Source organism: Erithacus rubecula (genome assembly GCF_903797595.1).
Source record: "Erithacus rubecula genome assembly, chromosome: 8".
Classification (NCBI taxonomy): Eukaryota; Metazoa; Chordata; class Aves; order Passeriformes; family Muscicapidae; genus Erithacus; species Erithacus rubecula.
In genome coordinates this window covers 33320621-33336591 of record NC_136659.1, presented here as the reverse complement: position 1 = coordinate 33336591, position 15971 = coordinate 33320621, and the positions used below count along the sequence as shown (strand labels likewise).

The 15971-nt window shown below is 36.4% G+C and overlaps 1 protein-coding gene across 3 annotated transcripts in view; it reads right to left on the bottom strand.

Moving 5' to 3' along the window:
* Window positions 1–15971, bottom strand: part of ARHGAP15 (Rho GTPase activating protein 15) — a 321355-nt gene that overhangs the window by 262198 nt on the left and 43186 nt on the right. For all 3 annotated transcript variants that reach the window (XM_079311046.1, XM_079311047.1, XM_079311045.1), the window contains 4 exons: window positions 12898–12972; window positions 9710–9771; window positions 8273–8360; window positions 2171–2260 (listed from right to left, as the gene is read on the bottom strand). In XM_079311046.1, the coding sequence (XP_079167172.1) occupies window positions 2171–2260; window positions 8273–8360; window positions 9710–9771; window positions 12898–12972 (315 nt within the window). The remainder of the gene's footprint in view (window positions 1–2170; window positions 2261–8272; window positions 8361–9709; window positions 9772–12897; window positions 12973–15971) is intronic.

Sequence of the window (15971 nt, the reverse complement as noted above, 5' to 3'; positions counted from 1 at the left end):
GGGCTTTGAAAATATAATTATACTTATTTCTATCATTTCAGAGTTAAGCAGCTAATGTATTTAATGAAATAGCAATGCAATGTGTGTATATTTAGGTTGCAAAAAAAAAAAAAAAAAAACATTAAAGAAAGCCGCCCATGTTGTTTTCATTGGAGCAAACCTATGAATAAGTAGATACACACTATCAATTTTATTCCCACCCACGAGGAATAAGTAGATCACAGAAGAAGTGTTTCCTGAAATATTCAGTTTCCAGGTACAAACTGACCTCTCCGCTTTCGAACTCGCCTTGGATTCCCTCCAGACTATCTCACAAATCTTCGCTCCCTCTCCAGTCCCCTTCCCACTCTATCTGCTCATGTAGCACCAGTCTCGTTCAAGTCCCTTCCTTCCCCAAAATGTCACCACTACTGGTGCCAAAGCCTTCTCCTCTTTCGCTCTTACCATCTGGCACAATCTTCTTGTAGCTCTCTGTCTAAACAATGCTCCATCCCTTTTCAAAATGTGTCTTAACATATGTCCTTCCTCCCATGCTTTTCCCATTCTTAATGTCTCTCCCACTCACTTATTGGCTTGATGAAGACACATTTTAATGGGTTCAAACAGTAGTGCATGAGTTTCCTTTCTCACATTATTCTGATTCAGTGGAGTTACACCTCACATGAACAGAAGTGAGAAGAAAATGCATTGCAGAGCCTTCATAGCACCAGTTTGGGAAATCAATAACAGAGCTTCGTTTGTCTTTACTTTGGAAATGTATTAGCTGCAATGAATCACCGCTCCAAGACGCATTTCCAAACGGGAATTTTGCTTACTGCAAAGTGAGAAATAAACCCTAGAAGCTCAGAAGACCTGTCAGTGTGCTCAGGGGGTTGCAGGAGTGAAGGCTAAGGTTATACTTAATCACATTCCAAGTGGAAAAGCTGAAGATTGACAGCAAAACCAAAATATTTATTCTAAAAATACCTAGGAAATGACAAAGCCCCAAGTGTTGTCTCAAGACAACCTGAAAGATGTGGGGGGTATAGAAGCATAAGTCTCGCTGTCTTGGAAAAAAAGGAATATTTCTAAATATTGCATGTGCTTTAGAAAGATGTCTAGAAAAATAAACCTTGAAAAAGCCTCTGTAACACCCAGTTGACCCAAAGAGATTTCTTTTTAAGAAGCCACGTACAGGCCCTTAGGGGTTTTTTTAATGTGTAGTGGTTTTTTTTAATTCCACCCCAGACCCAGACACAGTTGGTTCCTCCAGCATGTTTCATTGGTCATGATGCCAAAGGACTCTCTGGTAAACTAACAGGATCCTGACCCTGACATGTTCCCTTCTGCCTTTCTCCCCCCTTTATTGCTTGTATTGTTAAACATTTTAAATGTTAGAACTCTGGGAAACAACTCGGCTCACAGAGAATAATATTTTGATGTGGCTTGATGCAACATTTAGTGAAACAGAAAAAAACAACAAATCCTTTCTACTGATATTCATGGGAGCTGGATTACGTCCAAAACCTGAAGATGTTGCAATAAACTATTTTAGCCCCTAGATCCTGGAATGTTAACCTTGCAGTAATGCTTTTCCCCTCCTTTCATCTTCTTGGGCCTTGATCCTCCCTTTCAATTCAATGGGATTTGGATGAAGGAATTAAATAATATTATTTTCCATCAATGAAGAATAGTCCTGTGAGAAATACATGTCCTACTCTGCTGGCCCTGACAGAGGCAAGCTTTTAAAATCCTCCCCTCCTCTCACAGAAGTGAACCTGGGTCATCACCGTCTGAGGACCCTGAGCAGCAATAAAAATAAACAGAGTAACCACACTGCGTTGGAGCCGTGCTTGTATAAGCAGTTTGAAGAAGTTGTGTTTATGGAAGTCCTCTAGGTCAAGATTCTAGGCCTGAACCCAAAGCAATTACCTACTAAGTTTTAAAAACAAATTGAATATAGAGCATTAATCAATAAATCAACAGGTTCTCAAGTGTTTAGGAGACTCAGTCATCAGAAATCCGTCTCTTAGAAAAATAGTAAACCGATGCTGGATAAAGTGTTGCACTCCTTTACTGGTAAGAAAAATGCTGTATTAAATCAGGCTCTAGTTATTAAAACCAAGGAAATAAAACCTACCTCTTCACAGAGTTCAGACTCAAATGAGCAGTGGAATGCTTTGCCTCTTACCTGAAAGACATTCTTTCTGCTGGATTTCTCTGAGGTCCACTCAATGCGAGCACCACACAAATCCACACACTCAGGTTTATATCCTGGTTTCTGGAAAGGAAAATAAAAAAAAAACAACATGAGTACGGCCTGACTTTTCACAAATGGGGACAGTTATCAGATAAAACAAGAATAGATCAAGTTAAAGTGACAGGTTGTTGAAGCATAGCTGCTGATATTACTGAAAAGAGCTCATTATATACCCTGGTATTGTTAAATAACCATTCTTGGGGTGTCTTAGCTCTGAAATAAGGTTCTTATATTAGAACATAATTTTAAAAACAATTAAATGTTTTAAAAACCAGGCTAGTGTAACACATAGTAGATCAAAACACAAATGCAGACACAAGGACCAGCTATTTTCAGTGCTTGCTTTGCCAAACCTGTTGAAGACTCATTGAGTTTAAAGGAAAAAAATTGTGGGTTTTCCAAATGCAAATTTAAACTCATGCAATTGGAAAGGACAGAAATTAGACAAGAACATACATCGTATCTCTAAGACAAGCTATCTCCTTTTTCCAAACAAATTATCATTTCTTGCTCCTAAAAAAAGAAGAAAAATCTTCGGGGGCATGTGTGACACCCAGAAAGAGCTGAGCACAAGGGCTGATATTTCTCAGTGTCAGTCCACGCATCCTGGAGTGGCACAGCCCTGCCTCCCCTGCTCCTCCATATGGATGCAAGTAATTCAAAGAGCAGATTTGTTTGCCTGTATCATTTATGTTGCTGGGAGTTGGTGTAAAGCTCAATAATCCTCATTTGCCATCGAAGCTCCTGCTCCAGGGACTCTGCCTGTGCAGCAGTTCTGGCAAAGCCCATGTAGTTCAGAGTAGGCTTTGTAGATTGGGTTGCTGCACATCCTACTCAACAGTAAAAACACTACTGTTAACAGCAAAAAGCACCACTAACTCCCTTTTTGGGAAGGAGATGGAGTGGTATCTACTCCATTTAATTAATCAGCTTGATGCAACTATTTTCTCTGTTGCTCTTAAGCCATAGTTACCCTAAAAATGTCATTAATGATACAGAAAACAGACTTTATAGAGTTAAGAGCAACCAATCCAGCACCAGCCACAGACTGAGCTTTCCAAAAACTGCTCATTATATTTCTCTGATGTTGTTATTAAAGGCTAAAGTATGTGTGTTCTCCAGGATGCCTTTGAGATGGGAGGAAAAGAACCCATTTAGGTTAAAAGAAGCAGAAAGATCCTGGTCAAGTGATTTGCAGGCGTAGTCTCTGGAAGTTTTCAGTACTGGGATTGTAATTATCTTCTCCATTTGCCAAACCATAAAACCACAATGGTTAAGCTCCACTGAAACTGACAGTCCTGCGTGCCTTTGTTCCTTTTTTTTTTATTAGCATTATTAATTTTTTTAATAGAAGAAATATACTCTTCAAAACAGAAGGATGTTCTTGTGGTTAAACCACTGGAAGAAAAGAGCTTGGATTTCTTTTTCCCCACCTCTGCCTCAAATTTCCTGCCTGGCCTCTGACAAGAGCTTAGTCTTTCCAATTTTTTAATAACAGATCCAAACTACAGCATTGAGACCTGATTTTGCAAAAATGTTTTGAAATTTAGCCAGCTAGTATTTGCATGGCAAAAATTAAGAAGTTGGAAAAAACTGAAGCACCAATATATCAATGCAAACAAATATTCAAAGTGTGCAGGAAATTAACTAGTTTTCAATATTCCAATACTTTTATAAATAGGGCTATGAGGCTCAGCTCATCTCCAGGACTCCATGCAATGCCCAGATCTGCACCACACAGGCAGCTCTGCAGTTCATCAGGAACGCACAACACAGGCTTCTCAAAGTGGGTAATCTTTTCTTTGAAAAAAAAGTTACCCACATGGATAGACTGAATATGAAAATACTTTAACAAAGAAGGGCAGCCTTATTACACCAGAAGAAAACGTTGAGAAATTTTGGAAACACATGGTGAGATTAAAAGAAGAGATTAACATGTAGACAAAGAAACAAAAATAGTTTTTTGATAGTGAACATTACTGGGCTGCAGAATATTTTCCTTAGGAAAACTATTATGGAATGCTGAAGGGAGAAAAACCAATGAAAAGCCTAGAGAGGTGTTGCAGGAAGATGGAAAAGTCAACTCAGTGCTATCTCTAATTTCTATTAATGTACAAAAATATATGCAACAGCAGAACCTGAAATGTTCTGTGCACCCAGTAAACACTCAGAAAATTTTGTGCTGTTGCAAAAGTTGTATTAAGCAGAAGAAAAGTACAAGCATGTGCATCTCCCTCTTTAGAAAGGATGGGATGCAGGCTTGTGGTGTGGGAAAGATGAACAAGCTTCTGCTATGTGCAATAATTATTTGAGTCAGTCTCTTTCTCTGGGGAAAAAAAAAATAAATTGAGCAACCTGGTCTAGTGGAAGGTCTCCCTCCCCATGGCAGGGGAGCAGAAAGAAATGATCTTTAAGGTCCCTTCCAACCAAACCATTCTGTGATTCTATGAACAGTTATCCTTTGGAGAATTTATCAGTTCTGACCACAGTGGGCCTACAAACTCATGGGTATGGCATAAAATGTGAAGCTTCTGATGAAAATTTCATGCTAAATCACTGAGATCCATTGAGCCTGAAACTGCCCATCACTTCTGCTGCACACCCACTGAACTCCACCAGAACTCCAGGAAATCTACAGGGAAATTCACTTTGGCCTAAACATTTTCCCTGCTACAGAGCTGCTTCCCAGGTTATGCAACACCCAGAGACACTTGGAGAGAGCAAGTTAAGGTGACTGGGGAGCCTGAGCTCTCCACGTCCTTGCTTTGTGCTCTGCAGTCACAGCAATTATGTTATATCAATGTTGTTGCAGGGGGTTATGCTGTAAATTGATACAAGTGTCTGCTAAGATGAAATCTTCCTAAACATGAATATGGATTTCAGCAGCATTTTCACTCACTAAATTACTTTGCAGATGGGCTAATAACCTGAGGTTAAAATAACCTCTGTTGAATAAACTGAGGGAATAAACTGACTACATTTTCTTGGTCAGAAAGACCAACTGATGATGGAATTAAATGCTGGTAAGGAGAGATGGAGCTGTAATTCATTTAGATCAAAATGTCTTTAATTTAAAATAAAGAGCTAGTAAAATAAGAATGGTTAAACGAAAGAGAGAAAAAGAAAAAAAAAAAAAAAAAGAAAAAAAAAAAGTGTATTGAAGCCAGGACCACAAAAGATCAAGGCAGCAGCAAAAGCTAATGATTTAGCTACATGGGATACAAACTTGCATTTTCAGTAGTATTTGTAAACAATCTCATTTTCTGAATCTCTCCTCTGTGTGCTTTAATTGCTGTGCTCTATTACTTCCAATAACTCCAGATTTTGTCACCAGCTTCACCAGAAAGCAAAGCCATGGACCCCAGTCCTCTCCATGCAAAGCAACAGCAAAGTTTTCACTGTGAATCCTGCACCTGCAGTCCTGCACAGGAGCAGCAAAACCTCCTTTTAGATATTGCCAGTTCTTTGATTAAAACATTACTAAAGACTTAGACAAATACAATTTTAGATCATCTCTAAATGCTTCTGAGTCCCATTGTCATGAAAAGAGGTGTGATTAGAGGTGCTATCATTTCCCTCTCTCCTGCTGCCTTTGTTTTGTGAAATATCATTACTCTTTTAATGATGCTGTCTTAGTCTAATTTTTTGCTCCAAGTACAGTATTCAATAATTAATAATTAATGAATTAATATCTTTAGAATACAAAGGAACATTAATCTTTTTGTTAAGTCACATAATTTTCTTGCTAACAATAAAACTGCTTTGTTATAATTCATACTATTTTGAATGAACATAGCTTCTCTTAAATGATTTAATTAATGACTGAGCTCCCCCTTTTCCAAAGTAAACTAAAACTGGAAAAATAAGAAAAAATCCATAAACAAATGGCTTCTAATTAATCTTTTTTTGTATTAGTCCCTTCCCACTATCACAATTATATCTGGTTAAGTGGTTTACAAAGGAAATAAGCACTGAATTTACTTTATCAGATGAGATAAGCAGAGCAGTTTGCCATTTTTTGATGTGCAAAATTTGGGTTTAGGAAATTGGGTTATAAGATTTGAGCACTGACAGCTCGTTGTTTTCAAGCTTTATCCAATTTGTTTATTTACTGTTACATTTAAGTTTTATGTAACAGACAGAAAATGTAACTTTAACAGATTTTTCTCACCTACTGAACATTGAGTTTACAGCCCCAATGTTCAAAGCCAGTGTGGAAAAAAACCAAAAAGAGAGCAACAATTTTTTTCCTCCTCACAGAATGAAGAAAATACAGGTTCAATATGTCTGTGTTCTTCCTAACACAGGAGGCAGGAGATTTCATCTTTTTATCATTTATATAAAATGAGCACTGGTGGTGACTGAGGCTCCAGGGAAAGGGACTGACCTCTCACAAGGTCCTGTTTCATAACACACCATCACTTTTTTAGCTGAACAGTTTGAGATCTGGGCCAAAACCCCATTCTCCAGGCAGGTCTAGTTTAGTATCCAAATCCCTAAAGAGCTCATGGGGATTTGAACCACGTTGAGGAGCCTCAGAGACCCTCCTGTGTGTTAAATTTCCACCAGTTCATTTATCTCCTGAAATTTGGGTGAGGGCTCACAAACAGGGGGAAGAGGTAGCACGTAGAGGTGTAGGACACTTTGTAAATTATAAGAATAGTTCTAATAAATTCACCTTAGACATTTTTCTTTTTCCTAATAATATAAAAGGCAACTTTAAGGAAAACAGGTGATTCTGAAAAAATAATAATTCAGGCTTTTCTCTTCTCATGGCTGCAGAGAAGTTGCATTTCCCAGCAGAACTAGCATAAACACAAGTAGAAAGTGCCAGATTTCATCCTTTATTTACTTTTTCTTGTTTACTATCTTAGTTCTGGGGCTCTTTAAACAAACCTACTTTCAAAAAATGTAAGGCATGAAAAGGTGCTTTTCAAGGCTGATTTTATGACAGGTGGCATTGATAGATCTAGGATTTATAGAAGAATGGTTTGCATCACCTGCCACAGGAAAAATAACTTATTGTTTGTGACTCCTGCCAAGGAGAGCACCTTTGTGGCCACCCATCAAGCCAATGAGATTTGGCAGGTTTGATCAGGCCTTGAGAACCTTTCACAACAGGGCTTTGTCAAACCCATCCCTTCACTGCCCACAGTGTCACAGAGCCACCAAATTTCCCTTTTGCTGCCCACGCTGAGGTTGTGCCCAGCACTGCAGGGACACGTGCCACTACCACTGTCACATCTCCCAAGATGAAAATCAGTGGCCTTTCCTTGGGGCACAATGAAAAGGTACTGCAAATTTCACTTTGTAGTAACTACAGGCTACAGAAATTGCATTAGCTGCATTAGATGGAGTCATAGAAATATTCAGGAAGGTTAGTGGGATATGGTGGATGTCACATTTATACTGTGATAAAAAATCACTTTGCTAACTTATAATGCTTTCTGCTTTGGTAACACCCTATATTAAGGTGCCACTTATAAATAATTTATTATTATTTATTAATGTATAAGCCACTTTATAGGATGGTAGATAACAACTTAAATTCATGTATTAAAGATGCACATGCATGGTTTAATACAATTTACGCCTCACAATATCCTTTGCAACAGATTCTCATCGCATCATCTGTTCAGCATTTATTACTAATGCATTTTATAACATACTTTATAGTACCTTATTTGAGGAAGTAGCTGCATTTAGTGATCATTTTCATAAATAAGAATAAAGCATTTATAAGTGGCACCTTAATTTAAAGTGTTACCTTCACATTACTGGGTAGTCACTCACCATTTGTCTCACTTTGCAATTACTCTCGAAATGCACCTCTTAATAAAGGACATGCTGTGTCCTATTTCTTCACATACACTACATCTGATTAAGAGTTTATCAAGGCATTTTTCCTTCAGCTGCTCTCAAACCTTTGAAGTTGCCAGCTCAGTCTAAATTTGTCCTCTGTAAACATCAAACTTTTTATATTGAAATAATAGTTGCCAGGAGACTGAGGATATTGGATGGTTAATTGCCTACCAGGTTGGCCAGTGCTGGCTGCTTGGATTCTTTGTAGAATTCCATTTTCCGAGCAGTAAGAACAACCCAGGACGTGGACCAATTTTTCCTTACAAAGAAAAAAAAAAAAAAAAAAAAAAAAAGAAAATGGAAAAATCTGTGAGGCATTCAAGCAGGAGGTAAAAGATATTTCATTTATAGACTTGGCTTTTAAATATTAAAACATTATATATATAATATATATATGTCAGAAACAGAAATGGTCTAAAGTTAACATTGTCAACAAACTTCCATCAACACTGATGGAGCTGCACCATCCTACTTATACCCAAAATGTAACCTATCAAATCTTGAAGGACTTCTTTCTCCTCATTCACATCTTGAAGCCCCTTTGTGGTTTTTTTTTCTTTTTTTTCTTTTTTTTTTTTTTTTTGCCATGTTGTCAAATGAAAACAGTGGGATTATTCACACATGCTCAAAGTTCACATGTAGAGGACTCTGAAATAGCTGCTGCCCTTCTGGTACCTAATATTAAAATAAAACTGAGAAGGATCTGACTATACAGAGCTCAGTAACAGGCCTATTTTGAAAGATCCAAAATGCTTGCTCCTTTCCCTAAATTAAAAGTTTACAGGAATGCAAGAAGATAAGAACAATATCTGAGCAAGGTTTGAGTAACCATTAAACATCAGGAGCTCATGGGACAACCCTAGATAACTGATAAACTGCTGGGGCTAGGGAGAAGTAAAAATACATATAGATATGTAAAAGAATGTCCCCTGATACATAAAAACATAACATTCAACTCAGAGGAAAATGCTATTATATATGTTACCTATAACAGGTTTTAAACCACTACATAATCATAAATCTGATCTGATAAAAAGCTACTTTTAGACCAACAGCTCAAGTTTGACTTTTGAATTTAGAGGTCATAACATCTGATATTTCCAGAACACTCCTAAATCCCCTGTTGATCTGCTTCACATGGTGAATATGAATTGTCTATTGGTAGGCACCACTCCAGATCTTCATTATTTTTCTCTATTTTTGCTTTCCACTTAAAAGAGGTCATGTAAGTGCACTAAGGTATAAGTGGTCAAGCATGCTATGTGTAGATTTAAACAAACTTTCCTGTAAATTGGATAGGCTGGATGAATATGGATTACCAAGGAATTCAATGGTAATACATCTTGGAGTACATTTTAAACCCAGTACCCAATTTTTACCAAATGACCCCAGTTATGGATAGAATGGGGCATCCACAGCTTCTCTGGAAACTGTGCCAGGGTCTCACCTCCCTCACAGGCAAGAATTTCTTCCTGATATCTGATCTGACCCTGCTCTCTGCCAGTTTGAAGCCATTTCCCCTTTTCTTGTCATTCCAAGCCATTGTTCAAAGTCCCTCTCCAGCTCTCTTGGAGTCTCTTTAGGCTCTGTCACACTCCCATGTTATACCTTAATTTCTTGCCACCATCTGCTATTTTTGCTTTTAGAAGATATCCTTCCTTCTCCACTACCTGCAAGAAAAAAAGAAAGTCATAACCATACTATTTATTCAGCTGAATAACCCACTTAATACGTGTGTAGGAGTCTGCATGCAGCTTCTCTAGTGTGGGGCACTTTACCACTAATTCTTGGTTTAATCACCTACTTTTTCTGATATATTCCATTCTTTTGAATATTTGCAAACAACACTTAAATTCAATTACTACACTCAAAATTAACCACAATAAAAACCCAATAAAGTTTTATTTTGCTTCATTTTATTCTATTTATTCAGAAGAAATTTATTTTGACGCAGGTAAAATTTCTAGCTACGAGCAAAAGAGAATTTTAAATGAATTGCAAGTAAATTATGTAAAAATAGAATTTTATGTTTTGAGTTTCATTACTAGCTATGAGGGGCACACCACAATGAGGGCTCTGTATGGGGCTGTAACACTTGATTGTAGGGTCCTAACACCGTGCTTGAGTTTTGGTTTATCAGAAGCAAGGCCCAGGCTTGCTGTTTTATTTTCTTTTCTATTTGTGCTCCTTCACCTCTCTGAGCACCTTCCTTTAGCCAGACCCTTTTGTAGACCCTTGGTTCTCTCAGCAGCTAAAATATCCCATTGTACAGCTGGGATAGGGGTTATTTTTTGTCTATATAAGTTTATATTAAAAAGTTAAAAACCAAACAAAGCAAGATGACGGTTTTTTAGCCAAACCCAACAATCTCCCATCTCATTAGGTCTCATTAACTAAGGATGTCTCAACTTTGTCAGTAATGGGAAAAAGAAACAAAATTGTGATTAAGAGTGAGTCTGGTTTTGCTTTCAAACACTACTGAGCCAGTGCCCGACTTGGATATTAAAAACTCCAAATGGTCTTTGTAGTAAATTGCATCACAAGGCAATTTCATAACAATTCCAATAGAATTTTGCTGTCTGCAAAGCCATTAAATAGCAATAAAACATGCTTTAACAGGCAATATAAGGATTTTTAAATCAAACATGTCTGTTATTTTGATTGTACCAAACAGCATTATTGTAACAGTGTAGTATGTTCCACGATTTCCTCTGATTTTGTCTGTGGCTGATATCAACATGTGATGACATAAATACTGTGCTCATACCTAGGGAAAGGCCTGTAGGCCCATGGACAGTGATTTAGGTGAAATTCTCAAGCAGGTACATGAGGATCAGCTGTGCTTCCTCTGTAATTTGTATTTATTTCATGTAAATTCCTGTCATGCATATCATTACCACAGAAAGCCCAGAGAGAAAGTGTGCAGGGATTATCATGTAGAGTTATGTCACTATTTATCTAGTGATGGGTGGGAGAACTAGCAGAGCTAAAATAAGGTTTAATCCCCATCTCCACCTACTTTTTTTTTTTTTTTTTCCCCTTACTTAATATTTTTGATATTTTTCTTCCTCTTCTAACACTTTGTTTTTGTAGCATAAAACTTCTGGTAGTTGGCCAGGCCCAGAGATGCCAAACAACATATGAGAGAAGTTATTCTTTTTAATATTTCTATCCATCTGGAAACAGAAACTGGGAGGAGCATTGGCTAACCATTCCTTCTCTGAATCAAACTCAAAAATCTCACGTTTTCAAAGTTTAGCAACCACTTTCCCAAATTGCTCTTAACCAATCCAGAACTAAAGGAAAATATTATTTTTCAACATCAGATCTGGATCACCTTTGTTGTCAATCTTGGGGAGTTAAGAACTGGATGCGATTCCAAATGGAAATGTTGCTGCTCAATCATATTGTCCTTATAATTGTATTCAGCTAGGATATCAAATCTACTAACAAATATTGGGTATATTCTGACTTAAATTACATAGCTCAAATCCACCATTTGCTGTAAATTAAATGGCTCAAAACTGAACAGAAAAAAACTACAAGAGCTGCAGTTAATATGAGCCTTCTCAGTGCTAAGAAAACTCCTTTCACATATATTGTTTTAATTGAATTAGTACAGGTGCTGTCCTTAAATAAAATTAGCATGGCCACCTCTAATTGTTAATGTGCAGTTTTGTCTGTAACTAATATAAAGGGCACACATGGAATTATGCAAAAGCTACCACAAATTAAAAAAAAAAAATATCTATGATGACTCCAGTATTTTTATAATTTCTGTTTGGGTTGCTGCATTCCACTTGTCTAACATCTGCTAATATCTCCATTTCTATGCTACTTCTCTTCCAAGAAAACACTTCTAGGACAGCTCAGGATCAACCTGCAAAACTTCTGCACATGGATGATATTGGACTGAAAAGAATTCCAAATATAATCTAATGATACATTCTGTTTCTGTCTCAATAAATATCATCATCTGTTGTTAAGCTGCTGCCCTTCCTGCACCTTTCAACATGTGGAAGGTTGAGAAAATGACCCAAAATGCCCTGAAGAATTAACATAGAAATAGGGAAATGGAATTATTTTGTGGAGTTTGTGTTGATTTGTTTTTTAAATTGCTTTCAGAAGAACAGTAAAGATGAGATTATGTAGTGTAAATATTTGAGCTTCTAAATATACTTATTTTTTTTAAAAAAGGGTCTCATTATTATTATCTAATATTGTTAGAAACGATAAGAAAACATAATTACCACTGTGTCACATACAGGTTTTATAATTTTTTTAATAGAATTCAAACCTTCTGAACATACCTAATCCTGAAAAATTTGTGTAAGTAACAATACTGCTGATACCAACCTTTCTTTAATGAATCTGTATTTGCATATTCATTTTATTTTAGCAGAAAAACATCTGTTTCTCATTCCCCCTAGATTCTTCTAATGTCAAGAAATTATTGTTTTTAATTTCATTATAATACTTCTTATACAAATTAATACTAATATTAAAAACACCTTAATAAGGGCAAAGAGAGGACAAAGACTTCATCACGTTCCTTTATACCCAATATTAAGACAGATGAAACCTCAGTCAAGCACAAAAAAATTAACAGCAAAGTCAAGATGTATAAGTGACTTTGTACCTTCTAAAATTATTCTTTTTATTGATTAATCAAAGTCCCTCATATCCTTTAACATCTTGAGGAATCCAAATCCTCATGTATTAATTCTTTAGCAAAGCAAGAGCAAACCTTTAAAATATCCACAGTGATTTATCAGCTCTGTAGAGCAATTTCTTACCGTGGGGTCCTGGGTACTGATGTTTTCTGTAAATGTCAAGTTGTGTTGGGAAAGATTTCTTCTGTGACGATTTATCTGAAAAAAAAAAAAAAAAAAGAAAGAAATATTTGTATTCAGAGAGGATTCAAATACATGCAGGTAAAGATAGACCAACAAATTTAATTGCAGGGCACACACAGCATGCACAAGTGGAGGTTTGGGGTTAATTTCTGGTGTTTCTCTGAGCCCTGGGTATTTAAAATGTACAGCTGATATACTCTGGTATAAAACTCATATAAATGTGTTTCTTTGTGATGTCACATTGACAAAGTTGCCTAAAAATTAATCAGCTGTTAATAATAACCTAAATTGTGGGGTTTTTTTCCCATTATGAATCTCAAAAATGGTTTAACTGGTTAGGTGCTCTTAAACCCATTCTAGAGAAATAGGAAAGATGTTGATTTTAACCTCAAGACCACAAAAAGTAACTCAGTATGGAAACCAGAAAACAACTGGACACAAGCACACAAAAATCCAGCAAGTTTAAACTGCTTTAAAGGCTATTTCTGAAGTCTCCATGACTGAAAGGTTTCAGCAATACTGGACTTTGACTTCAAAATTGCTTCCAAATACTGAGTTCTTGATTTTCTTCAATTCTCTCTTTTCTTTGAGGAAGACAATGTAATCAACTGTGACTTAATTCTGAAAAATTATTGCTTTATACCAGAAACTATTAAAACAAAATAAAAGTTACTTCAAAAATCAGGCATTTGGCAGAGCTCAATAGCATTTTATTTCCTTAAAAATCTGCAACAAAGAACAGATCACTCAAACGTGTGTGCAAGTGTGTGTGTGTATATGCACATATATATATAAAACTTCTACTGTTTAAATTCAATATCAATAAAAAAATAATTACGAGCTGAGGTCTTGTAAAATTCAGTATTATTTCCTCTTTTAGCTGAAGCCACAAAGCAAACATCAAAATACAGTCTCAACTAGTTTCCACTGTATTCATCGAAATGCATTCTATTTTCCCCTATTAAAAGAGAGTTAACCAAAAGTCATAATGTATTCTGTTTATATTCAAGTGTCTGAATATAGAAAATGTTCTTAATTAATCCAGAGGGCCACGCTCAAAAAACAGTTAAACATATTATGATCCTATATTTTTTCTCCACTCATTGCTTTCATGTTTATTTGTAAGCACTAAGGTTTTTAAGCCTTGAAATCTATATCCTAGATATTGCTCTACTCTCCTAGTCAGAGCTAATGAGCTTAATGAATTACCAGTTCTAAATTTAATACAAACATTTCAAAGAAAGAGATAAAACATTCTTCACAATTCAAAAGTTTCTCTGACCTATTTATGAAGAATATCACTTAACAATTTCATTAAGGGTGAGTAACAGCTGGTGACATGGCTGTGTCCTAAAGTGTTTTTCTCTCTTAATATTCTGCATCTTAAGCAATCGAGCTTTCATAAGAAATACTTTAGTTAGTGGCAGTCCCTCCTTTGGGGAGAAAAAAAATGTCAGACCACATTTTCTGTATTTTGCAATCTCGTTTTCAGGAGTGTCATGTTCCTGTTTTATTAGCATGTAGGGTAAACAAGAATGATTTGCTGATGCTATTGAGAGAACTTCTAAGATTACAGTCTTTCTATTTAGATTTTGGATGGAGCTTAATATTAATGCAGGCAGAGACATGTATATAAATTCAAAATAAATTCATTCAATTTATCTTTTTCTTTATCTTTACTGTTAGACAACTCTGAAGGTTCTACAGTGCCTGAGACATATAGCTAAACTATTCAGGTCTAGATCACAGGGACTCTTTCTTACCCAGATCCCCCCACATTCTAATTATTCCTTAACATACAACAGAGCGCATTGCCCGGCGACGACTTCTCAAACATATTCTTCACTCATCCAAATTAAATAACACGGCACACCACCACTCCACAGCTGCTTTGACATTCAGCTGCTCTCTCCAGGAGCTGTGGGGGCCCTGTGTGCAACTTTGTGGAGTGTGGAGCACCGAGCAGAGCTCTGGGCAACTCTTGGCTCAGCGATCGGAGCATCAGCAAAGGAAACGCTCGCGTTTGATTCTTGCTGAAAAGGAATTCATCCAGAGCCCTAAATCCATCCACAACAGCGTGAAAAAATGAGTTAAAAGTCTTATTTTCTGTAGGCCTAGCAAATTATTGCATTAGTAGTGTAGTGTATCTAAAAGACACTGTTTGAGATTTCCAAGATCTATGAAATGATTAAGGAAATAAAATTCCAAGTGTGGATGATACTATGTCCTTTAAGAAACCTCTTTGTGTATGCAAATAAATGTGCATAAAGGCAAGGGAAAGAATAAACATATTACACAATTATTTAATTGACACTTCTGCTAAAAAGGTGTTTCTTTTGGTAGCCGCCAATGTACAATCTCATGCAAAGAAAGTCCTGAAGCTCCAAGTCTGAACCTAGTTACAGAAAAACAACCAAAATCCACAGCTATGTAAGCCAAGATCCAGCTCTTCTGGAAAAGCACCCCAAATATTTGGCTCACAAATAGAATTAATGGAAACTTTAATAAAGTTCTTACTGATTTCTACTAGCCTCTTGGTTTAGAAATATAAATTTAAAGGAAATTAATCAAAACAACTTGTAAAAAAACAACCCAGTAGCATCAGAGGAAATATATTCTTTTAGACTGATTTGATAAAATTCCATCAGGGCTGGTAAAAATTAAGTCTTGAATGTATTTTGTAAATAGCATTCAATGAGTTAGCTACATCACTTTCCTTAAGATAAACCCAGTTGAAAGTTAAAATGTTCTCAGCAGAACCTGGGTGACAGCAGTGAAGATAACCATGTTTCAATATACTCACAAATTCAGTGAAGTACCAAAATATTTAAAGGGAAGTGTAAGCTCTGTTATTTTCATTCTTTCATTCAGCTTTTAATAGACAGACCATAAAGGAGAGGGGTTGAGATTTTTTTTCCCCTCCATAACAGCATTTGATTACCCTAATAAACTCAAGAAAAACCTAAATAATATCTGTCACAAGTCCTCTACCTCACCTCCCAGGGTATGATGAA